The sequence below is a fragment of the Pelophylax lessonae genome (assembly GCF_965119305.1).
Source record: "Pelophylax lessonae genome assembly, chromosome: 12".
NCBI lineage: Eukaryota > Metazoa > Chordata > Amphibia > Anura > Ranidae > Pelophylax > Pelophylax lessonae.
Genome location: NC_138779.1, coordinates 111,302,486 through 111,328,561, shown reverse-complemented (window position 1 = coordinate 111,328,561; position 26,076 = coordinate 111,302,486). Strand labels below are relative to the sequence as shown.

General features: G+C 42.0%; 1 protein-coding gene across 1 annotated transcript; it reads left to right on the top strand.

The window, feature by feature from the left end:
* Window positions 1-537: 537 nt before the first annotated feature.
* Window positions 538-21,060, top strand: LOC309568806 (axin-related protein-like). The gene is made up of 12 exons (XM_082274592.1): window positions 538-1,046; window positions 5,705-5,834; window positions 7,879-8,516; window positions 10,683-10,805; window positions 13,243-13,333; window positions 15,159-15,299; window positions 15,614-15,903; window positions 16,115-16,309; window positions 16,463-16,642; window positions 17,507-17,599; window positions 18,763-18,924; window positions 20,815-21,060. Exons 2-12 carry the CDS (start codon window positions 5,730-5,732, stop codon window positions 20,939-20,941), a joined length of 2,145 nt encoding a protein of 714 aa, XP_082130718.1. The 5' UTR covers window positions 538-1,046; window positions 5,705-5,729; the 3' UTR covers window positions 20,942-21,060.
* Window positions 21,061-26,076: the final 5,016 nt, after the last annotated feature.

The following is a 26,076-nucleotide window of genomic DNA, read 5'->3' as shown; positions in this document are numbered from 1 at the left end:
CACTTTAGTAGCCGGGAAACAAAAGCAGTGCGATTTTTTGCAGCATAAACTAAATCCTTTCAGGTCACTTGGTTCAAAAACAAGAAAAATCCGAATTAAAACACATGCTACCACTTAACAGAGAGAAGTAAAAAAAAAACTTCCCTAATCATTCACAAATGTGGAGTGCATGTGATTTCTCATCTCTAAAATGTGTTATTTATTTTTTTGTTTCCTTGTAGTTGTCCCCCCTCCCCCCTTCCTCTGCTCATCCAGTTCAGGAACAGTTTGATTTTGCAAGTTTGAAAAAAAAAAAAATCTTCAATCCCTTCCCCACCCCCCCTCCCCTTTTCTCGGCCTCCTGGCTGGCAGCACTGGAGGGGTTAACAGTGATTGAAGGCTCTTTGAAGATGGGATGAAAGGAATAGCTGCTGGAGACTCTGCGCGCTGATTGGTCCGGCGCCCTTCAAAGGACTCTTTTTCTTAACCAGAGGGGGGAGTCTGGCTTTAAGAAAGGAATTCAGAAATCCCAGGTCCTGGCAGAGACGCCGACACAGGCAAACGCTTCAACCGGCTCGGAAAAATCCCCAGCCGCCCCGTTTTAGCGGAAAAAGCAAGGCTCCGTCTTTACAAGTCCCTGGGAAATACGAGGGAAGGCGGGGAGATTTTTTGAAGCGCTTTTAGTTGCTTTGTAAGGAGAGGCGCATGTATGGAGCTTCCAGGACGCAGCTTTCAGTGATCTCCACTGATGTTTCATTAAAGCCATAACACCCCTTTGTTCTTTTGGCTTTGTCCCCAGGGGGAGTGAAAAAGGGCTTTTTGGTTTTGATTAAAAAAAAAAAAAAAAAAAGTTCAGAGAGAGAGGAGGGAGAGGAGAGGAGAGGAGTCCTTCCAGTTCTGGCTTACCCGAGGAAGGTGGGAGCTCCGCTCTGCTCTCTCCAGCCTGGATTACAAACTTGGATCTTACATGGGAGGACCGCGGCCATGAGTCAGCTACCCCGGCCCCTTCTACACCTCTGATCTACCGGGAACACCGACCGACCCGCAACCGGGATCCGCCTGGGGAGGTGAGTGCTGACAACTTTTCCATCACTACGGGGAGGGGGGGCGATCTGCTCTCATCTGGGATCCCCGATGTCCCGGCACCAGGAGTGCCCCCCCCCCCCTCTCTCCTGCACCGGGCACTCTCACAGCATATGGCTACATTGGATGACATTGGATCCGATCACTTCCCATACATTGGATCTCATCCGATCACTTCCCAACCTCATCACTTCCCATACATTGGATCTGATCAGATCACTTCCCAATCTAAATACTTCCCATACATTGGATCTGATCCGATCACTTCCCAATCCCATCACTTCCCATACATTGGATCTGATCCGATCACTTCCCAATCCCATCACTTCCCATACATTGGATCCGATCACTTCCTGATACAGTCACTTCCCATACATTGGATCGGATCTCTTCCCGATACAGTCACTTCCCATACATTGAATCGGATCTCTTCCCGATACAGTCACTTCCCATACATTGAATCGGATCTCTTCCCGATACAGTCACTTCCCATACATTGAATCCGATCACTTCCGATACAGTCCCTTCCCATACATTGAATCCGATCACTTCCCTATCCAATCACTTCCCATACATTGTATTGTATCCAATCTCTTCCCGATACAGTCACTTCCCATACATTGGATCGGATCTCTTACTTATACAGTCACTTCCCATACATTGCATCTGATCATTTCCAGATTCAATCACTTCACATGCATTGTATCTGACCACTTCCCATACACTGTATTGTATCCTATCACTTCCAGATCTGATCACTTCCCATACATTGCAACTTTGTGTACTGATCCCAGCTCTGTACACCCTGGTCCTGATTGGGAGCACAGGTTCCTCTACTCTCCCCAACTTTCCTACCAGTTCCTGCAGTCCTGGCCATCTCTACACCATACCCACACTTACCGGTTTATTTACTCTAGGATCTGTCCCTGGAAGTGATATGCTCAGCCCAACTTTTCAATGGAATTCCCTGCCCCAAGATCTGCCTCCTTGCCTTATTTACACCATGCCCAGTCAGCTTGAATTATTTTTTATTATTAAATGTATTTTTGTGGACCATGAGCTGATACCTGTCCCTAGAAGTGGGCCTGATCTTCTCAGATCACCTTTCCAATGACATTCCCAGTTGCCCAATATACATATTATCCTGGCCTAAGTGATCTGTAGATCTGTCACTGGAAGTGGACCTGAACCATTCTGATCACCTTGACAATGATTTCTCCAAAATTGGCCCCACAGGATCTGAGATCTGTGGCAGAGGCAAGGCAGTGTTTTTTTTCTCTAATTATTGGCCACTTACTTCCCATCAACTGAAAGAATAGTTGTTCTAAAACCATCATTTATAGGGGGGCTGGAAAACAACCAAATGCCCTGGGCTGGTAGAGGGGCTTCTTAGTGCCTTCAGGCTTTTGTTAGGAAAGTCAGTCTTAAGTTTTTGCTTGAGTGAGGAGGTTGAAGCAGTCGGTTTTGTATTGCTGTCAGTGTCCCTACTAGAGGGATTCACCCTCTTTGTCCCGATGACCATTGGCAGTGGGACTTGATAAAAATCCAAAATGTTGAATTGTTCCCAAAATGGGAATGGAGGGGAAATCTTCCAGTGGGGTCACTGTCTCAACTCTCTAGAGGAAGATTTTCCCCACTTTGGAAAGATCTCTTCTCACTTCCTGTTGTGTCTCTGAAACAGGAAGTGAGGTTAAAGCTCCGCAATGGCAGATAGCAAAAAAAAATAAAACTTGACAAGGGCCATTCATCTTACTTCACTCAAATCAAAAATTAAGAAAAATTAAAAATTTAAGAAAAAAACTTTTTTTTTTTTGTCCTTTATCGTTCCTCTCTTGTGGAGTGATTTGATTTTCAGTCCCAGGTTTTTGCATATCTGTCCTGAAAGTAAACCTGCTCTGCTCTGATTTACTTTAGAATAAAATAGATTCCCACTGTTGCATCCAGCAGTTCTCTATGTGCTATTAAAGATAAAAAAAATCTGCTAAATAAATGGGGGGGGGGGGGGGTTTCTTTTTTTTTTTTTTTTTGCATTGGCAATACCATATCCCTGGAAGAGGCTGTTAGAGGTTTATGGAGCAGTTCCTTTGGTTGTGTGATTTGTTGCACGCATTTCATCTTTTCATGGAAGTTTGAAGGCACTTTATTGCGTGACGTTCCCAGTGTTCTCCATGTGGGATGTAATGGATACAAGCATGGCTTAAGCCCCCCCTTGCTGTGTAGTCAAGTCTTTAATAAAGTAATGAGCTGTGTTTGTGGCCTAGAGGTTCTGATTAATTCCAAACAATTTCTTTTCTGGTAGATCCTGCAAGGACGCCTTGTAACGTGGTGGCTTATTAATGTTGTGCTGAGCCTAACGCCGCATTGTGCGCATTCTTGATTATCAAAGTATGCAGTGTGTTCCAGTGGAAGAGGATACTACACCCCCCCACCCCAAGCTAAATATTTTCTGAAAGGTCGTTCTCACCTACCCCACTATGGGAAATGAGTGGCATCAATTTGCAGGGAGGCTTTCATGTCCTGTGCAATCCAAAGCTTGCTCTGTGTCCCAGCAGGGGAGGGGGGGGGGGTTTGGATGCAACCGCCCCCCAAGTGTCACGCTTTGAAATGAAGTTAACCGGACACCAATGGTCTATTTAATTGGGGGTCAGACGTAGGTAAATTATCTTATTGTCTCGGTTTCCCAAAAAAAATTTTTACTCGGCAGAGTTGAATTGGAGCTCAGAAAGATGGAGTCGTTGTCCATAGCAACCTAATCCCTTCCGTAGTTTTTTTTTTTTTTTTTTTCTCTGGTGCATGAGCAATCGGAGATCCTTTACACTGATCCTTCGCATTATGATGCGTCGCCGCAACAAGTGTGGAGGTGCACCGGGCTTCCGTACGCCAGAAAAAATACTGCAGGTGGATCAATGTGCGTTTTTCGGCTCCATAGACTTCAATGGCAGAAACATGCAAAAGTGTGAGCCAGCTCATTTTTTTTGAATAGGCTATATAGTGCATATTGTAAAAGACGTACTATTTATTTTATTATTTTTTTGCCTTTATGTGTTGTGGTGCTCTAAATCTACAATTTTGGGGTGCAATTAAACCAATAACACTACAGCACAACAAATGTACCTGCAACGCAGAAGTCTGAATTTAAAGCAGAAGTGTTAAAAACAAAGTATACTGGAGTTTTAGGGGAATCTAATTTACTGTTTTTTGAGACCCCCCCCCCCCCTTTAACCCCCACAAAATGTGTTCCCATACCCCGGGGCAACAAAATAGTCCAAAGCATGCAAGCTGGCCTCCAGTTGCTAGGAGCAACCGCAGTATTTTGCATTCTCTTCTATATAGAAGCTGCAGTGTGACCTATCGCGGCTCTCATGCTGTCTGCAGGCGAGGGGCAAAGTGGGCCTCAACTGTATAGTATTTCATGAGAATTGGTGAAATATTTCTTGCTTCCCTTATCCGCAAATGTCTGTGAACTTGTACCTATAAAAGTGTTCAAACATCTGGATATATTGGACGCATTCACTGGTATGCTGGGGAAGAGAGCGCCTTTGGCCCACCTGTTGTGAATAATTTCTCTTGAAAAACTCTACAGGGCGACAGGGTATGGCGTAAGTCATGTTGAAAAGGAGGAAAATGGATCCCAGATGGCCATTTACTTGTAATAGAAACTTGCAGTTCCGGAGGAGTTATAGGCTGCAGTCTAAAGTGGATTCTTCCCTTAATGCACACTTAATGATTCACAATAAACTTTATGAAGCCAAGAGCAAAAACACATTTTCACGACTACATCATGTGTGTATGTTTTCACCCTGCGTGGTTCGGCCTCAGTGTACAGGCCGCAGGGTTCTTTTCTAATGAAATGTCATTCGTTTGGCTTCTAATATTGGCTGTAGCCATAATGGTGGATGATAGAAGTCACAGGGATGAATCCTTTTGCCTGGAGGCTCTACAAACAGGGAACAAGTGTGCGTGTGTGTGCTCTTTACTGGCTAAAATGGATGCTGTGGGGCCTATTTACAAAGTTACTTTCTGCCAACCTCAATTTAAAACTTTCCCGTAGGAGGCAGATGCATTTTTATTTATTTTTTGTTCTACGTTGCTAAGTTTTGCTAGTAGTAGATGTTTTTGGGCCTAAGGTACTTGTGAGTTATGTACACAGGATTGCAGTTAAGAAAAATGGCGCAAAACAACTTGTTTCAGCAGCAAAGCTAAAGAAATGATCTTTGTAAGCTTTTAAGGAGAGTCGTAAGACTCTCTAGTTAATATTGCAAACAGTCCTGTGTGTGTGTGTGTGTATATGTATATATATATATATATATTGCGCTCTTTATTGATGGAAATGTGCAGTCCAGTGGTAGCGTTGTATTTAGACCAAAGGGGTTGTTCGTTACCAATCATGTTATTGGTTAGTGGTAAACTGGGGTTTGCCTGTACAAGAGGCCATTTCCTTTTCATTCAGCATAAATCCAAGACCACTACTGCAATCCACACAGAGGTTTTATTGTGTTAAGCCTTTTATTCAAATAGGTGTGTCTCTGGTGCCTTCATACAACCGTGATAACGTTGGGACACTGTTCCCTCTAAATTAGGTAAATGTTTCTTCATGCATCTCATGAGTCATTCTCCACTAACATTTAATTTCTTTTATCAGACCGTTGTCACAACTTCTGGCAGCCATGAGTTCTGCTGGGGTGCTGACCTGCATGCCAGACTCAGGACGAATCTTCAGGGAGACTTCTATACGCCCACCAGTGCCAGGCCAGGAGACTAAGAACTACAAGGTAAGCTTTTGTTACTCTTAAAAAAAAAAAAAAAAAATGCCCTTACCCATTGGTTCTTGCCAATGTACACAATAGTAATAGTTTGATTGGGCAGTTCAACATTCACCAGCTCGATTTGGGCCTGCTCCGAGCAACCCTATTTTTATTATTATTATTCAGGATTTTTATAGCGCCAACAGTTTATGCAGCGCTTGAAGAGGGCCCTGCTCAGAAGAGCTTACAATCTAATAGGGTGGAGGAGGTGTTAACAAGAGGTTGTAACTGTGGGGAATGAGCTGATGGAAGAGGTAAAAGATAAGCTGGGGGAGTGATAGGCTTTCCTTAAGAGATGAGGTTTCAGGGATCGCCTGAAGGCAGCTAGAGAATTAGATGGCCGGACAGGTTGAGGTAGAGAGTTCCAGACGATGGGAGAGGCTCTGGAGAAATTCTGGAGACTAACATGGGAGGAGGAGACAAGGGAGCTTAAGAGTAGGAAGTCTTGAGAGGCCCGGAGAGGGTGGTTTAGGTAATATTTGGGGACAAGATTGGTGATGTAGCTCGGGGCAGAGTTGTGAATGGCTTTGTATGTTGTGGGTAGTATTTTGAATTTAATTTACTGGACAATCGGGGGGCCAGTGAAGGGATTGGCAGAGAGGGGGTGGCAGACATTGAGCGGTTGGTAAGGTGGATAAGCCTGGCAGCAGCATTCATGATAGACTGAAGAAGGGATAGCCTATGGAGACGTAGGCCTATTTGAAGAGAGTTGCAATAGGCGAGGGATAACAAGGGAGTGAATGAGTAGCTTGGTGGTTTAGGTTGTTAAAAAGGGGCGCATTTTAGAGATGTTGCGTAGGTGAAGTCTACAAGCTTTTGACAATAATTGGATTTGGGGCTGAAAGGACAGGTCGGAGTCTAGGATTACACCTAGTACCCTGGCATGAGGGGAGGGATTGATGGTTGCGTTAATGATTTTGATGGAAAAGTCATGGAGAGGGGCATGGGCGGGGAGGGGGGGGGGGAAATACTACCAGCTCAGTTTTAGAGATTTTGTTTGAGGAAATGGTGCGACATCCATGCTGATATGCAAGTTAGTAATGCGAGAGGAGACTGAAGGAGTGAGGTGAGGAGTAGACAGATTTGAGTGTCATCGGCCTATACATGGTATTGAAAGCCATGGGCGGTTATCAAGTTACCAAGGGAGGCAGTGTAGCTAGCGAAGAGAAGGGGTCCAAGAAGAGAGCCTTGGGGAACCCACACAGAAAGGGGCAGTGGCTGGGAGGAGCTATATTTGTAGGCAACACTGAAGGAGTGCTCTGATGGGTAGGAGGAGAACTAAGATGTAGCAGAATCTTGGAGGCCAAGGGAACAGTGTTTATTAAGAAGGAGCTGGTGGTCAACAGTATGAGAGGTCAAGTAATAGGAGTATGGAGTAGCGGCCATTTATCTTCTCTCTAACTCAGCCTTTCGCAACATTTTCAACAGAGGAGCCCTTTAAATAACTTTCTGGTCTCAGGAACCCCTCCTAGAAATTACTATATCTACAACTCATGATACATTAGTGTAATGGTCAGTAGGAGGAATGTTCATTACATTTGTGGTCATTAGAAAGAATTGCCCCTTTACAGATGGCTAAAAAGATCAATGGTGTTAGTGGGAACTTATCGGAGAGGTAGAACTTGCTCATTGCTCAAGGAACTCCTAGTAACCTCCTGGAGGAACACTTGGGTTCCATGGAACTCTGGTTCAGAACCCCTCATCTAGCATAATATACATGTTACAAAGTTTTTGGTAACTTCAGTCATTATCTACACCTATGTGGCAAGAAGAGTAATTCCATTTCTTTTCAATAAACCTGATTTATTTATGCAGAAGCTTATAGGCCTCATGTAAAGATTAGAACTAGTTGCCCATACAACCTAACCAGCATGAAGAATCAATCTAAATGCTGCCATAACTTTCTTTCTTCTGATGTATTTTTTTTGTCATGGAGGTCTGTCTGTTAGTACTTGATCACCTTTGCCACGGAGTACCATGCTAACCAATTTTTTTCTTTCTTTCAATTAAGACTGAAAAATTCAGTATGGAGCCACAATATTTTGAGCAACAAATGAAGCACAAGGAAGAGCCCCTTAGGGAAGCCGAAGGTTGTGTTGCCAATGACTCTCGTTTCTCTCGGTGGGGCAGATCCCTCAATCTTTTGTTGGATGATCAAGATGGTGCTACACTCTTTCGGATGTATCTGGAAGGGCAGGGCCTGGTGGATCTTCTAAGCTTTTGGTTTGCATGCAATGGCTTTAGAGCCATGGACCCAGCAGAACCCAAGACTTCAAAGACAGCCAAAGCCATATATCGTTGGTATGTACAAAATAGCCAAGCTGTTTCAGGACGTTTAAAGCCAGCCACAAGGGCCCAAGTGAAGGAATGTGTTAAGAACCAACAGCTGAATAGGACTTTGTTTGACCAAGCTCAGCAGGAGATTCAGAGGGCCATGGAGCAAGAGGCCTTTCCTTCCTTTTTGCAGTCTGACATATGCAAGGAATACGCTCATGCTGTGGATAGTCCCACTCCGGATAGCCCTGGGCCTGGTCTACCTACACTTACTGAGGATGAGGAATGTGGCGGGTTCCACCACCATAATGTTGGCTTGGGAACGATGGGGAAACTAAACCGTGCCTTCTCACGTTTGCCACCTAGAAACCAAAGGTGAGTCCTGGGAACCTAACCAGTTTCTTTAATGGCGTCTTTTACCCTTTTTCTTTTTTTAATAGTAGTTTGTTCGTTTTTGCATTTGATAGGATTTTTTTTTTTTTTTGAGTTAATGATGGGTTAATTTTTTTTTCTTCTTTACTTCAAGCTATTTTGTTTGTTCTCTGGCACTTTTTCTTCATTTTCTTTGTTCCTCCCCTCCTTGTGTTAAAGGTTAACTTAGCTGTTATTCCTTTCCCTGAGCTCACATATCTTTGATGTGAACAAAATCTCTCCCTGCTCCAGAGATCAAAGAACCATATCCATGAAGCGGGCCGGGCTTTTTTTTCTCCCTCTATGCTTTCCCCCTCCCTCCCAAGATGCCTTACTGTTTCAAAGCCTTCTTATCTTATAATGACTTTTTTTTTAAATAACAGTTATTCTTTTTTATGGCTTATGTTGGATTAGATAGTAAATCTGTTAGAAGCATCAGTTTGGAAGATATATTTGAGCTACAGATTTTTTTTTTTTTCTTTTTTGGTTGTCCAAACTTCTTGCTATTAAAAATAAAATAGCAAACAGCCAAGTTCCCTTTTTGAATTTTTTCTTTTTTTTTTGTCTGATGCTCAACCAAGAAAGAGGATTTGATACACTAACGACAGTAATGTGTCAATACAAATCACAGTAATGTAAAACCATGCTAGAGAAATTCCAGAAGAAAAAGTTCATGTGGCAGAAGATTTTACAGATAACTTCTTAAATTAGACTTGTCTCGAAACTGGGTTTTTACTTTTTGGTGCGTGCACCAGTTGTCCTAAATGTAGGACAAGTTCGTATTTTCTGTCGGCCTACTGATTTTTCCAGGAAGTGGGGCACAACTTTAAAGCGGAGTTCCACCCCAAAATGCAAGTTCCGTCCATCTTAATGCCCGCCCGTTGTCACCTGAAAAACAAATGGATAATCGCTTTTTTTTTTTTTTTTTTTACTTGTTTAGAAGATAATATACTTACCTTGCTTCCTCTTCCTCCCCTCGGCGGCCACGGCGAGTCGTCACTTCCTGGCTTGCAATGATTCCTGGGAGCTGAACGTCATCGCTCCCAGGAATCAATGCGCCTGCATCGGCCCCGACGTCAGTTCCGGTGCAGGCGCCGTCGTACCTTGCTAAACAGTTTCTGGGCATGCCCAGAAGCTGTGCAGGGATGACGCTGCAGCCCCGGAAGTGACGGCAGGGCTGGTGCAGTGCATTGTGGGACCGAAGAGGACGGAAGAGGATCGCGCTGGCTTCAAGCTGCCCACACCTGAGATGGCAGCGTTGGACAAGACATTTTCAAGGTAAGTATTTCTTCTTGCAGGTAAGTGCAACCCGGGACAGTTCAGAGGCTATCCATTGTGGAATGCACTAGCCCTGACTGTCCCGGGAGTATTTTTATGTATTTTTTTTTGGTTTTAGGTGGAACTCCGCTTTAAGTAGAACATTGTGAAGGCCATTGAGCCCTCTTTTTTTAAAAATGGATATGCATGTTCTCTGGTTTGTGGACCTTACTGGACTCACTAGATTCCATGTTTGTAAAAACCAATATTTTTAAATGTAACAAAAATGGCTGAACCAATCAAGGACCACCTTTTTAAGGTGACTTTGCCTCACTGAGTTATAACATGTTAAAAATGTCACCTTCAAATGGGGCTTGCCTGTCCTGCTGCCCATTTCTTTTGATCTTTGCTTCCTTACAGAGCAACAGCCTCTTCAGAACTGACACACTTCCTCATGTGTCAGAAGTCTCCACACCCCCGCATCCCATTCTGTGGCTTCTTCTGGCTCTTGCATCACTATATATGGGACACAGTAGTGATGAAGGGATCTGCAGAAGAAACCCTCAGTGCATAGCTTGGGGCGTAGGGATCAGACTCTCTCGAAAGTGTCAAATGTGCCGATTATTCAAGAAGTGGCCATGGCTCTTGTAACCAATGAAGATTGGAGGTGGCGGTACTGAGTTTTAATATCTTTCTGGCTTTGCCTTTTGATATTTTCATTCTTTGAAAATTTAGCAGTAGAATTGCTTTCATGGTGCAACAAAACCTTGATGTCACCTCCTTTTAAATTTAAATATTTCTTCCATCAGTTAACTAACCTTTTCAAGCTAAATTTTTCTAGTATTTAATCCATTTAATCTGTATCTTTTACAGATCCCATCTGCGAAAGACTGAACCCATCTACCAGTACTTTGCCCCTGCAGCAAGTATCAATGACAGTGAGATTTCAAGCGATGCCCTCACAGAAGACAGCATGTCTATAACAGATGGTAGTGTGTAAGTATTTGATCTTTACGTAACATGCCAAGGTCAAATGCATATTTCTTTGCCTTGACCTGACTTTCTTTAACGATGGAAGGAATATTTTAGGTCCATAGTTTCCAATATTAAACGCTGTGATCTAGTACGTGTGAGCTCTAAAAAACAAATAACATAACATGAAGGGAAATGGTAACATCCCTAAAGGAAATGCAAGAGTGAGAAGAGAAATAATAATTCCACATGCTTGGACACGTTTAGATGTCTTTGGCAGGTGGTCATGCAGGCCTCTGTTCTTTCAACATGTAGACTTCCAGAGGGTACAGGTCAAGAAACACATGGCCTCTTGCTTTTTATTTTCCTATTGTTGAAGACAATGCATGGAATTTTGTTGTTCACTGCAATGAAACTGCCAAGTGCATTGCTCTCATAAGAGTGTTCATTTTGGCCGTTTGGCACCTTTACAGCTGTAACAACCCATCATATTTTGTTCCTTGAAACATTTCGATGTGTACACTTTGACGCACCAGTGTTGGCAGTAACTGAAGAATATAAGGCTCAGGTTAACATATGTGCGAATTGGATGGTGGTTGCCCATCCAAATCACATGATATGCGAGTTTGCCCGGGGCGCAATAGAGCTGGTTCACACAGGCACAGGATGGTCGCGGTCTCCATTCCAAAATAATCCATGTGTGTGTCTGGGTCCGGTTCAGGTGCAAATTCAGCAAAAATGAAGACCTGATTTTCACCTGAACCGGTAAAAAGGAACGCACCGGAACCGTGGGCGCACATATATGAACCTGCCCTTAACTCTTTAGTTCTATAATGTTCTCAGTTAAAGTGGTTGCAAAGTCAGAAGGTTTTTTTATCCTTATGTATTTAAGATAAAAAGCCTTCTGTGTGCAGCAGCCCCCCTCTATCCAGCAATGTCCATGAGTGCCTCAGCCATCCGGGACTCTCTCCTGATTGGCTGAGATACAGCAGCGGCGCCATTGGCTCCCGCTGCTGTCAATCAAACTCCACCCAATCAGGAGAGAGAGGGGCAGGGCCAAACAGCAGCTCTGTCTGAATGAATACACAGAGCTGCAGCTTGGCTCAGGTGCCCCCATAGCAAGGTGCTTGCTGTGGGGGCACTCAGCAGGAAGGAGGGGCCTGGGAAGAGGCGGATCCAGGCTGCTCTTTACAAAATCATTGCATAGGGCAGTTACATGTTTTTTATTTTAATAGGGAGAAAAAAAGACTTTACATTCACTTTTAAAATTGTTAACCTGAGCTCCAGACAGACACAGAAGACCCACATTAGTTTGGGCTCATTAATATGTTATGTAAGCAATGTAATTACCTAAAATGTATTTAATATAGCCTCTTGCATTCTTGTAGAGCAGAAGTTAGACTGGAAAAGGAAGTAGAAGCATTAAAAGCCATTTTGTTGGTGTTGCAGTTCTCATGTGCAAGCATGGAACATGTTGATAGAAGGGAGCAGAGGGGCAGGGATAAGCTCATCAATCTACTGCTTCTTCATTCCAGTTAGCTTAGGTGAGGGACGAGACCTGTAAGTGTTGCTCTGTGTCTGAGTTATGTAAATCTCAGAACTGGATGGAAATCTCCCAAAAAATAGTTTATAGATTGTGAGCTGTAGCGCAAACCGCTTTTAGTCATTGGCAGCTAGAGAGGGAGTTTGTAGGTAGCGTATGCTCTTGCACAGTCCAGTTAGCTTGCTGCAAAACTGCAGTAGTGAAAAACAGTGTCTCATTCCAAACTACAAATTTATGATAGGATTATGACTCCCAAGTGGCCAAATAAAATTACAAACATTTTAGCGAGTTTAACATTAGTTTCCCGTACATATTTTGACTGTTTTTGTGAGTGTTTGGTAGTTAAAGTGATTTGTAAAGGAAACCTATTTTATTTTAAATAACAAACCTGTCTATGCTTAGCTGCTCTGTCCAATAGCATTGCACAGAGTGGCCCTGATTCTTCTCTTGGGGCCACCGCTCCTGGCTCCTCCTCTCTTACTGGTTTCCCCCAATAGGAATCCGATTCCCATGGGGGCACTCATACGGGGCTTGCTCCTGAGACCCGATGCTGTGTCGACTTACAGACAGCAGGAGTTGGCCCTGTCCCCCGCTCCCTCCTCTCTGGAGTTGATTGACAGGAGCGGGAGCCAATGGCTCCTGCTGCTATTAATCTGCCCAGGGAGAAGGGACAAAGCCAGGTGAGCCACAGCTCTCATGCACAGCGCTGGATCACGATAGGGTTCAGGTAAGTAGAAGGGGGGTGAGGGGGTGAGTCTGTGACAGGTTTTTTACCTTTAATGCATAGAGTGTATTAGGGTCAAAAAAAAAAAAATCACTTGAGGTTTTAGAGCCACTTTAAAAATTCCAAATTGTTACAGTCAATATGTGTTAATTATTTTTTTATAACTTCTAAAAACCCTTTTATCTCACTAACAGAGATGGAATTCCACCATATCGCTCCAAAAAGCAAAGGGAGATCCATAGAAGTGTCAGTACCAATGGACAAGTGCCTCTGCCTTTTGTTCCTGTAAGTATTTTGTAATGTGTTCGTATAAGCAATTAAAAATGAAAGCTAATCATGAATGTCCCTTCTATGAGGGCCTATTCCTATATTCTCAGCCCTTGATAATGTTTGTGTTTAATGGCCCTCTGGTTTAATTGGCACATATACGGTTTCTGAGTAATAGATCAGTTACATGTTTTCTTGCGTATCCCACATTCGCTTTGGTCCTGGTTCAGACATGGCATAACCAAATCTGGTGGCCTAAAGAACCATTCACAGATGGATGGTGTTTTTACTAATATTTGTTTTGGATTACTTTAAGGTTTAGGATTGTCCACCTGTATTCAAGCCTCTCTATCATGAGCAGGTATGGGGGCTGCTATTGTAGGCCTCCTGAAAATGCTAGATGCCTGGCTTTGTCTGACTTTGGTGTGTTAGTCAGTCCTAGAACATTTATGGTGTAAATGAGTGTCCAAACTATTTCTTTATACTTCGGATCAGCGAGTGTCAAACTAGCATTCTTAGAGGAGATGAGTTTAATGGCAGCCTCCATTAAGTTCTTGTACAGTGGTAAAACTTTACATATTCCACAAAGTCTGACAGACTGATTGCATAAAAGTCAATCGACTTCTGTACAACCAGCATGCCCATGAAAGAATCAAATTTCGGCCAGTCCATGCTGAACCGGCTGAAGTTTGATCCATGTGTGGCCAGCTTTTAAGGGTTACCTGACATTGATAGTTGCTGCTGTCAGTTGCCTGACACTCTGAAGCTGGGAAACCTTAACTTAGGCATGCCTACATAATTTTAATAACCCAAAGTGTTACTAAACCCACAACAGTAAAATTCGTCTGTATATGCAGTAAAGCATGCTTGTTATACTCACTGTGGATCCTAAGGGGATAATCCTCTCCATTTTGGAAAAAAGGCTGCTTGATCCTTTCTTTAATCCTCCCCTTCTTCCACAGTCCCCCCCCAAATCATCTCCTGATGGTACAGAGCAGACTTTGGCCCTCCAGTTCGGGAACTACGATTCCCAGCATGTCTGCGAATGTCAGAGTTTTTTACAATGCCTCATGGATGTGTAGTTCCCCAACAGCTGGAGGGCCGTAGTTTGAGGATCCCTGGTACAGAGCATTTGGGGGCAAGCTGAACATGCTCAGTTTGGTGTGTATTGCTGGGTAGTGTGGGATCAATCAGCACATGGCTATTCAGCACTGTCCAGACAGAGGGTCAGGGGTCCTGCAGCCTTATAGGTCAACGGGGGGGAGAATGAAAACTCCTCCTACAAGCTTAAACCAGTCACTGATAGAAGTCACAAGACTACTATATACTGCTGGTGAGAAAAGGTATGTTGCAGTTTACTAAAATTGCATCTCCATGTTCTATGTATTGTGGGAGACCAGATATAGTGAATGCAGGGTCCTGGGTTTAGTAACACTTTAAGACTAAATATTCATATTTTTGCCGAAGCCCATTCAGAATGATTCTAGATGCAAATGCCTGCTTCAAATGCCAGATCCTGTATTGGTTTTTGGGAGTTCATCATTAGAATAGCAAGGAATGGGGCTTTCAGCCTACATGAGACAGGATAAAAAAGCCTATTGTAGACCTATTTAGTAAAGGAATGCAAGGAAAACTCCAGAATGCAGTGTTCTATGGCAACTTGTCAGATTTCAGTTTATTGACATCAGATCACTGAAACAAATTCTGATTGGTTGCTTTGGTTTACCTACTTTGCACACTCTTGGCCTTCTTTTATATAAGCCATTACTTGTCTGAGATGTGAGTTTATTATTTCTGCAGCCAGATTTTTTTTTCCCTGAACATATTTTCTTTGTTCTTACAGAGAACCTTGCGCCCACCAGCTGAAATGATGCCAACGAACCCTGCAGAATTTGCTGCAAAACTAACGCTAGCTTTGGAAAAAGTTAAAAAACAAAGAGAGGCAGAAGAAAAGCTGGAGGAAAAGCTGCAGAGGTTGAAAGAGGTAAAAAAAAAAATCTTCGAAAACTTCATGGAGGGAGGCAGTAGTTATCAGCACCAGCAGAAAAAATGTCTGTGATCATAGTGTGCACCTGGCATTATGACAGGTGACAAGTTCAGGCATGCAGAATTCTAGAATACCACTGGAGTCGCCTTTGGCAAGGTTCTGCCCTAAAGATACAGGAGTAGCTTTAATCACTGTATACTCTTCAAAGGGCAGGCTAGAGGCTGACAGTGTGGCTTGGTTGAAAAAATTTGGGGCTGGAATGTTAAAAGAAAACAATATTTTGAGAAAAATGTGTTTTTTAATCCTAACAGGAAGAAGAGAAAGCGGAATATGATATCCCTCCATCTAACCACGACAATGTGCCAGCTGCTTCCTTTGAGGATGACCCACAGTCTATACTGGATGACCACGTATCAAGGGTCTTGAAGACGCCAGCAAATCTGTCGCCTAGATCTCAATCTCCCTTCATTCAAAGAAAAGCCAAAGGTCAAGCATCATTTGGCAAAGGTCAAAGCTTAACTTCCTGTCACTTAAGGCCGAAAGCTCCCCCAGGAATGGAGGCACCTGTCACACAGAATGTAGAGCAACGCAGTTCTGTCAGGTATGTATGCCCTTGCTAATGAGGGGGTCCTGATGTCTTGTGTGTTTGAATTAGATTATCATCTTGTTGAAGTTCTGAGCACCTATGCAGCCCCATACTTGACATTCTCCCATGCATTGTCAGTGCCTATAGATACCGCTACATCATGCAGATTATCACCACTGCCTACATTGCACTTTTTCTGTATGCTTACATTTATCTGCTTCTTTAGTTCCCAGGGTACAAGAAGTTACAGAAAGCCAGAAGGCTGTGCAACAGCACACAAGTCGGAGGAAGGTCACTCCTCGGTTGGGCTGACCACACCACTTTCCACCGAGCAGGAAATAGAACGCAGCCATAGTGTCTTGCAGTGGGTTCTCGACAGTGCCAAAATGATGAAGAAACATCACCGGGATGCTCCCACCAAGTAAGTTATTCAATTGGTAAATGTTTGCTACATGTGCAGAAGCTGAAAAAAAACATTGCATACGCTCATTCTATGACTTCCATGCCATAGTAGCTTGAAGCTGGTTGACTGAACGCTGAAAGTCTTATTTTCTAACCAATTTTCTTTCTACAGTGTAAACCCATGTCCAGAGTTAAAGAGAACGACACACCGTACAGCATCCCAGCCGGCACATCTGTTCCTGCAGGATACCTCTATGCCACCTCTTAATGCTCCTAATACCCTCGACCAGCTGGAAGAAGCCCGCAGACGCCTAGTTGAGGAAAAGCGAGTTCCAAAACTTCATAAAAACAGGTAAAGATCATTGGAATTGTGAAACGGCATTGTTCAGGTTGTCCGCCCCTGGCTTCTGCATGTCTTGGACAACTCCACAGCATTATCTTCCTGCTGGGATTCCAGATTTATGTACAGTACAGGCTTACTTTTCCTTGAATGAGTGGATCATTCTGTTTTATTTATACTCCACCATCCCTTGCTGTACATCATTACATTGTGAATGTTGTAAAGGCAAAACCCACTGAAAACTTTTGGGTGGACCTCCTTCTGTTGCTTCCGGCTCCACACATCCCACTGAGACTCCGTGGTGAGGTTTCCCACAATAATTTGAGTCTCTGCTCCTTTCATAAAGCCACAATGAAGGCACGTCATTCTCTGGAAGTTGGATTTCCCTAAAATACTTGGTCTTGCTTGGCTTTGTAACAGATGTGAGAGCAAGAGGGAATTGGACATTCTGTTGACTAATATTTTTTTTTTTTTCCTGGCACTAAAGTTTAAAAAAAGTGTATATATGTGTGTGTGTGTGTGGGGATCACCTGCCAAGAACCTTGCAAACTGAAATAATTGGACCAGCCTTTTAAGCTGCTAAGTTATTGTGATTGATGTCACAGAACATCATTGTTTGCACTATACCTCTTTTATGTAAGACCATATTCTATTTAGATACTTGAATGCCAGGTAAAAGTGAAATTAACAAAATTTTGATATCTGAAAAAGTAGCTAAAGATGCTGGTTCACATAGGTTGGATACTTTGCATTTAGGAAAGGATATCTTCATGGCACACTACGCCATCCTGTCATGCATGTAAATCCAATAACAATTGTAAATCTTGCCGAGCTTTTTAGGCACAAAAGCTTAATACTGTCTGTTTGTACTCCAAGGTGTACGCCGTCTGCAACGCTGAAAGAAAAAAGCAAAGCTACGGAGAGTGTTTCCTCTTCTTCTGGCTTCTCCACGCTGAAACTCTCTGAAGAGTAAGTACTTTGTGATCTTGTGTCACTTCTGCTCTATAGCAGTTGTCACGATTTTGCAGAAGCTTAGAATACACATGTGTCTGATTTTTATTTCTGTGTGCTTGTGTTTTCTTTTCGCTGAGCTCCTTTCCCTCCTTAGTTCTTGGCTTTGAAATGTAGAGGTGGTCAGAGACTGTTAAGCACAAGGCAGTACAATGTGTACATTGCTGACTTCAAGCATATTTAGATTGTGGCTTTCTTTGTAGCACTCAAAGTGATTTGTAAAGTTTTTTTTTTTTTTTTTTTTTTTATTTATCTGCTTTGTGTAGTGATATTGCACAGAGCAGCCCTGGGCTTTCTTTTCTGGGGTCACTTGTCGGCACTCCAGGCTCTTCTCTTTTGCGTGTTCCACCATAGGAAGTCAATTATTGTTGTGGCACATGTGCAGACTCACTCCTGGCTTGGGCTGTGGGTGTGTGTCCATTGACACACAGTGTGGCTTCATTGGCCCATCCCTTCCTCACTGGATTTGATTGACAGCAACAGGAGCCAATGGCTCCCTCTGCTCTCACCCAGACCTGTGACAGCTGAAAGAGGAGAGAAGTCCTGCAAATGAGCACAGCGCTGGATCGATACAGTACTCTGGTAAGTATAAAGGGGGTGAAACAAACACTGAAAGGTGTGTGGTTTTTTTTTTTTTTTTTTTTTTTTTTATGCATATAATGTATTAAGGTAAAAATAAATGCATTTAGAACCACTTTAAATGAACCTGTTGGGTAAAAAAGAACCTGAGATTTAACTCCACTCCCCTTTGTTGCAAGCAAATCTTGAAACATGCAGTCCTTTCATGTCACGTGGGCACCTGCAGAGCCAATAAAATAGCATCGCATGGAGTCAGATCTCACTACAGACATAGGGGTGAGAGTAGGCCTTCTGGCTGGAAGTGCCAGTAGATTGGGGCTCCTAGGATGGCTTTTCACAACAAGTACCCTACTGTTGGAAGTTCAGGAGAGGAAGAAGTGTTCATTACTGGTTTTCCTAAAAAAATTGATGGGCTTCCGTTAATGAACCCAAATCCTAGTGCAGGCAGCGTTACAGTGCCCTAGAGGTCATTGAAACAAATGTGAGGTGCAATCTCACTCCATAATTTTTTTACTCACCCAATTGTTTTATGTTTTTTATAGGCTGAAGTCCGCTAAGAAGTTGAACGGCGACCAAGGGCAAGGAGGTTTAGCGATTGTCTACTACTTCTGTGGAGAAAGAATCCCTTATATGATTCGAACAAAGGAGCCAAGCTTGACTTTGCAAGAATTTAAAGAGCTGCTGAGCAAGAAGGGAAGCTACAAGTAAGTACTAAACTTTTTTTTTTTTAATACAGTATAACTAAGGGGAAAGCAAGGCATTAAACCAGATCTCCACTGCATCTGAGCACCTGTATCAAATGTGGGCACAACAAAACTTATAATGAAGCGAAAGACTGCATACGCTTGAGCAGATTAGCTCCTAATTGTTGCAGCACAATATACTGAATTTGCAGGTATCCTAGACAGCCACACAAATGTCTAGTGAATATTTAAAATGAACACACACCAAGAGCAGTTTTTTGATAAAGCATGAAGCAAAACTTTACTGGGCATCAAAATTTTATAAAAGGCTTTTTACACATGAGTTACCATAAACATTACACAAAATACCATGATTTAAACCTACATCCTATTCCCAATATCCTAAAATATCAAATAATACTTACTGGATAGCTGGAGGAACAGGACAAATGAGAAATCCTAGCTGCGTGCTTGGTCTTTCCACAGCTCCAAAAAACAAACTATTCATCATGCTATGGACTTTTTTTTTTTTTTTTTTTTTTTTGTTTGTTTTTAATAGTCCTGTATACCAGAGATGACCCACATGATGTGATTATTCCTCTTGACCACTCACAGATCATTTTTGTGAGTGAGGCCATCAACACATGGTTGCACCCCCCCCCTCCCGTCCCCGTCCCCGTCCCACAACAACATGGTCAATTGGATATGTGGCAGCCATATTTAAATACACAACCTCAAAAGATCACTTAACCACCTGTGGGTGAGAGATTATTACAAATGTATGGGAACATTTTGTCATGAATCGGTTAAAAATATCCACAACTGAAACAGCACCACAAATCAGAAACACTACTTAATTCATTTTAAATATTCAAAGCAAACTCTCCCATCCCTCCACGTCTCTATGCTTTTTCTTGAGAAATCACTTTGAATAACACCCCCTAGTATTTCTGGCTGTGGCCATCTTGAGTAAGGGCAAATAGTTCAAGTAGAATTTTTATTTCCTGTATTCCATTTGTCCCTAGCTCAGGCATGCATTCAGGGAGTTTGCTTAGCTGCAAAAACCCCTCCTCCCCTCCTGAAGACTCCTGGCATGTATGACCTCATTTGCCAGGGCAAGAAACCAGGAAGTAACTGAAGAAATGTGTGCAAAAAAAAGTTTTAAAGCATGTAAATATGATAGACTTTCCTATCATTTTACTAATGCTAAGCAGCATGAAGACTAAAAAGCAATGTTTTTGGGAGAGAAATAATCTATTGCAGCAAATTGGAAATCTTCTTTTGAGCAGCATGATAAAAAGCGGTTTTAAAGTAGGAGAAGGGGATACCAAGGACCAAACCTGCCAGTGAGGTCCAAGGGGGAAGGGGAATGGAAAGTAGATTTTTTTTTTTTTTTTAGGACTTTATGGGTACTGTACTCATGACTAATGAAGACATTTTTATTCAAACATACTTTTTAAAAGAAATGTAACGCATACATATGCACAAGGGTGCTATAAAATGTGAATGAACAATTAAACAAGCACAGTTGCAGTTATGACAATCCTATTAGGGATTTTCAAACTTCCAGACGTGTGTACCTCAACATGTTTCGTGGTAGAGACCACTTCTTCAGGAGGGTATTATGCACACTATGCTTATTCTAATGATAACAAACAGTTAATTAGTATCCACATAATATAACAAAATACACGGGGGTGTGGGAGGAATTGTCTTACCTGATGCTCAGAACCACAGTGGATCACAAACAAAGGACCTGGCCACCTTCTACTTTAAAACGCAAATTGGATGTTGGTACTATTTATAAAGATATATCACAGGCTCTTGTATATGATAAAAAGCTGGTTTTGATGTGGACTACTATACACTGATTTCAGAGAGTAACCCCCTAACTATTTTTATCATTTTCAGATATTACTTCAAAAAGGAGAGCCAGGAGTTTGAATGCAACGCTGTATTCCAAGAGATCTCCGAGGAAGATGCTGTACTGCCACTCTACGATGAAAAGATTATCTGCAAGGTGGAGAGAGCATGTTGAATGTACACTTGACACAAGTGAATAGCATCTTAGTGCTGCTTGTAGATGTAAAGTCTTGCTGGATGATGGACAGTGCCGCAAGATGGAAGTGGAGAAGGACAAAATGGATAAAGCAAAGTCTGGTGATAAATGGAATGCCTGCCTAGAGGAGAGGACAAAGAAAAGTTGTCCATTGGGTTGTTGCGCAGGTGAAGCAGAAGTTTGTGATCTCGTACTGTGGATAACCACACTGAATTCTGCTTTAACAAAAATTGAACTTTATTTGGAAGTGGAAGCAGGTTTTCCAGGTGCAAAAAGTGAAAATACTCACTTTCTGAATGTTTAAGGCCACGAAGTATATTCAGGTACATTACATGTACATACTTCAGTGTATTTATATAGCACATAGCTTTTTTTTTTTTTTTTTTTTTTTTATTTATGGACAAGTGTGACTTTGCCATATAACATAGAGCATTGCCTGCTATGTTGTGAATTACCACTAAGAAATCCAACATTGCAAGTCTATAGATAGTCACCCTTACTACAGAACCTGAAGAGCTGATTGTCATTGATCAGTTGTGTCTTTCATGGAAAGAGGTCAGAACCTGGACCATTCGGAGCGAAAAGGAGAAAAAAAAAATCAACATGCCATCAGTTTGAAGAGTAAAAGCTTTCCTCTATATTCAGCTAATACTGAATATTGATGATTTATGGATGACGGCTACTTTAGGATACACTTTCTATTTCTGGTCATCAAGCTATGCAAAACAGTTGATCCAAATGCTGCTAATTCAGTTTGCTGGTGGCATTCTTGTCTTGTTTGTATTGCAAGAATTCACAGCCAATACTGATCAGAGGGATGTTGCCATCTGACATTTTTATTTTAAGTCTATTTTGAAATACTTTTTTTTTTTTTTTTATAGCTGAATTTACATTGTGGTACTAGTTTTAATATAGAGGTAAACTGACGCTCTGTGTCTGCAATCGGAGGGTCTCATCAGTTTCTCCTTAGATTTGTTCTGTTTTAGGAACAGATTGGACTGTTTATGCGATAGTCTCTTTGGAGCCGGCATGGAGGTCACATCAGAATGCATTTTGCAGGGCTCACTGTGATCCTGTTGAGCTAGGTTTATGAACAAATATAACTGAAGCCATAGCGACTAATTCTTATACTCTGTTTTAAGGGTTTATTTTCTCCCTTAATTATCTTAAAGGGGTTGATTGCCTTCTGTACATACTGTAAAAGCACAAAAACTAAAAAACATGCCTTTTTATTTAAGCAATAATAGAAAACTGGGCATTTAATAGGCGTTTTAAGTCTCTTGCATATTTAGAAGCCCTATTTAAAGTCTGTACTTAACTTTATCACCCAGACCTAAAGGATAGGCTTGTACCAGGCTGTCCATCTAAAGTGCTGGCTCTATCCAGACAAGAACGGGGTTGATTTACTAAATCTGGAGTGCAAAATCTGGTGCAGCTCTGCATGGAAACCAGGGTTTTTTTTTTTTTTCAAAGCTTAAGGCCCCTTTCACACTTATGCGACGCGATTTTACCACGATTTTGTGGCGCGCTTTTGAAAGCTATGGCTCAAAATGCAATCAAATCGTGGCAAAGTAGTGCAGGAACTACTTTGAAGTCGGTGCGACTTCAAAACGCACTGATATGAATGGGGCTCATTGAAAATAATGGAAAACGACTTGTCATGTGATTTTGTGGTCCAAAATCGCGGGACAAGTCGCACTAGTGTGAAAGGGGCCTTAATGAACAAGCTAAAGTTAGAAACTGGCTGCTATGCACAGCTGCGATAGATTTTGCACTCTTCGGTTTTAGTAATTCAACCCTGCTGTTGAAGAAATATGGATTTTGCATTAATGCATTAGCGTTAAGAAGTTTCTATTGTCAATGATATAATACTTGGAGGATTTGGCCAACAGGGACTGATTTGGACAGCACTGGTGTAGTAGGTAAAACATTAATGCTAGGTTCTCACTTCCGTGTGTGGCTTTGAGTGCGCGAATCACAGCGATTCTCCCCACCTGCAGTGAAAGTGCACTGCTCAAGTCTGCCATTATTCTGAATCTCACAACCATGTATGTAAAATCGCAGTGCGGAAACCGCAGGTAAATCACATGGTCATGATTTTTTTTTTTTTTTTTTCCCCTGCAGTTGTTTTTGAAAAGGTGCATGCACCCCTTTTTTGTGGAAGCGCAGGCAAGGCAGCCCATTTATTTGAATGGGCTGCCCTGCCCATGCAAAAGCAGCCCACAAAAATGCATAGGTGTGAACTTCTTCACGTCAGACCTCATTCACACAGGCGTGCAATTTAGGCCTTTTCTAAAAACCTACAAATCCCCCGGTTTACATTAAATGGTATCCTCCATACTGTGTTTTACTTAGCTTTTCTTTAGCTACATTAAAATAAAAATAGAAATTCATGTATCCAGGTGCAGATTAGTTACTCTTAACGCATCTGTCTAAATGCAAGTCCATTTACCATGGGAGAGCTTGATCTGGTAAGTTTTTTTTTTTTATACTTTCTAGACCAATTCCCTCTGCATTTAAATAAAACACGGGAGGAAAGTATGAATGAGGGCTAAAAGTGAGGTTTTGCCATTTCCACTCTAAACCTCTGTGAGTTCAGTGTTATGTAAATTCCCATATTGGTGGTGCCTGGTGGACCGTTCACCTAATGTGGAAGGTCTGCAGTTATGGGGGTGCAGGAACATTTTTAATGGTTTTTGCAGTTTGTTGTGTAATTTAATGGTGCAGCATTTGCCATGTAACCGGCGTTTCTTGCCAGATCCCTGGAGAAGTTGAATGTGTTTTTAATACATTATAACTAGTTCTATATCTGTCCATAGAAACCTGAGATGAGATTCTAAACAAGAAGGTGAAAACACTGTTTTGATTAGAACAGACTGGAACACTTTATTACAAACTGGACCAGCAGGGATTATCTGTCCTCTCTTGCCTTTCCATTAAACTGCCAATCCAGTAATGAACTGCTCCCCCCAGATCTCTGCTGTAAAAGTTTGCTGGAAGAAGGGCAGATGACATGGAACTTCTCTCTGCATACATTGCAGGAACACTAGCTGGTTTGCCTATTTAATTCCTTGTGTGCCATGCCTAGTCTAGCCATCCAGTATGTTCTCACATTGCCAAAAGCTGACTTTTTACACGGCAAGGCTGAACCATTAATTTGTATTCAATGCCGTACAAATCAAAGTAGACCATCAAAATGTTGCCTTGTATGTTTGCTTTTACATACTATGCTATTTTTCCAACAGCTGGAAAGTGCCGTTATTTAGCGCAATAGGGGATCGGTATTTAGAAATGTATTTTTGAAAAATCTAATTTTTCATTTTTTTCACTGTTCAAATTGATAACCAATGGTTACCCCCAAGATGAACTTCAGCTCAAAATTCAAATTTAAATGCCAGCATTTTTATGGTGTGTGTTTGTGTTTTTTTTTTTTTTTTTTCCTGGAATGCAATTTTGTAAATGTTTTAAATATATAAAGATAACTATTTAATTCATAATAATAAAGTATTGTTATCATCTTGGTAACATGGTTGTCAGGATAATCTGTACTTGGCAACACCTGTTTTAGAGGTGTTGCGGAAGAAAAAAAGTCAGCTGTTACAGGAAAAACTGAAAAAAAAAAAATGTAATACCTGTAACCACAGATGTGGTAGCCAATCATTTGCCAGCAGTTTTATACAGTAATTCATATTTTTTTATATCTAATTATATACACTTGTATAAATATAAATACATTGTTTTATATATTTCAGAGTGATTAATTAAGGTGTATAAAATTGAAAACATTTTCCTATTCTACAAAATGTAAAAATGAGCTGAAATAAAATTTATATTTTTTTTGAAACTTTCCTCTCCTTGGGTTTTGGTGTGTGTGGTGAATTTAAATGTAATTGTGATGTAAATGAGTGCTGAAATTACTAAGTCACACTGGTGCGATGTGGGAAACCCTGCGATTTAGTGGTTCCTGGTTTGCAACAGAATCACACAGTGGCTCACACTGAGACCTGAAAATTGCTTGGGGTGTCAATGTAAAGCTAATGACACCTCCAGATTGGGTCGCAGTGTAAACTGTGAACTGGTGCAGGAATCATTTTATTTTTACACCTAGTGATTCTGACAAACTCAGCCATCACCTTGAAGGACCGGTAAGCTGCAAAAGAATGCACTACACTATTGGATTTAGATACACTTTAGGCCACACAAAATATCCCATGTATCTCTGTGTACGCAAGTAGTCACATGCTACCAATAAAGTGCCTCAAAACCAACATCTTAAACTGCTGTTCATACTCACTCTGAGATTCGTTTTCTGTATTCTGCAAAAAACCTGGCTGATCCTTCTGTTCTCTATCGCCACCTTCTGTTCTCTATCGCCACCTTCTGTTCTCTATCGCCACCTTCTGTTCTCTATCGCCACCTTCTGTTCTCTATCGCCACCTTCTGTTCTCTATCGCCACCTTCTGTTCTCTATCGCCACCTTCTGTTCTCTATCGCCACCTTCTGTTCTCTATCGCCACCTTCTGTTCTCTATCGCCACCTTCTGTTCTCTATCGCCACCTTCTGTTCTCTATCGCCACCTTCTGTTCTCTATCGCCACCTTCTGTTCTCTATCGCCACCTTCTGTTCTCTATCGCCACCTTCTGTTCATGTTCCCAGTTTAGTTAGGGATTTTGCAGAGCAGTGGTGGCAACACTGCACATGCTCAGTTCTCAGTGAGTTTCTTTGCTGAGCATGTCTTCCCTATCGCATCTGAGCAGTCCATGTGACTATAGAGTCACACATGTGGGTGTATACACAGTGGTAAATGACAGCCCACTCCCTCCTTCCTTCTCCATGCCCACTAACCAGCTAAACACAATGGGGGCAGGATATTACATGTAGCATGGAGGCTTCGCCTCCCTCTTATTCTAAAACGCTGAAAAAACAGGCACTGACTGCAGACAGAACAAGTCAGTCAGACTCTGGCAGGGAACTAAATAGTGAGCTACATACATCATATGTAAAATTGCATTACATTTACCCAGAAAAAAAGGATTTTAAGTCCAAGAACATGAGCAAAGCCCCAGTTTGCTTGGTGCTCTTATAGGGTTCTGTAAACTTTACAAGTAGCAGGC

Coding starts and splice junctions, on each gene's coding strand:
- LOC309568806 (XM_082274592.1), top strand. CDS start 5,730: ATGAGTTCTGCTGGGGTGCTGACCTGCATGCCAGACTCAGGACGAATC. Junction 5,835..7,878: donor AGGAGACTAAGAACTACAAG/GTAAGCTTTTGT, acceptor CTTTCAATTAAG/ACTGAAAAATTCAGTATGGA. Junction 13,334..15,158: donor TGCCTCTGCCTTTTGTTCCT/GTAAGTATTTTG, acceptor TTGTTCTTACAG/AGAACCTTGCGCCCACCAGC.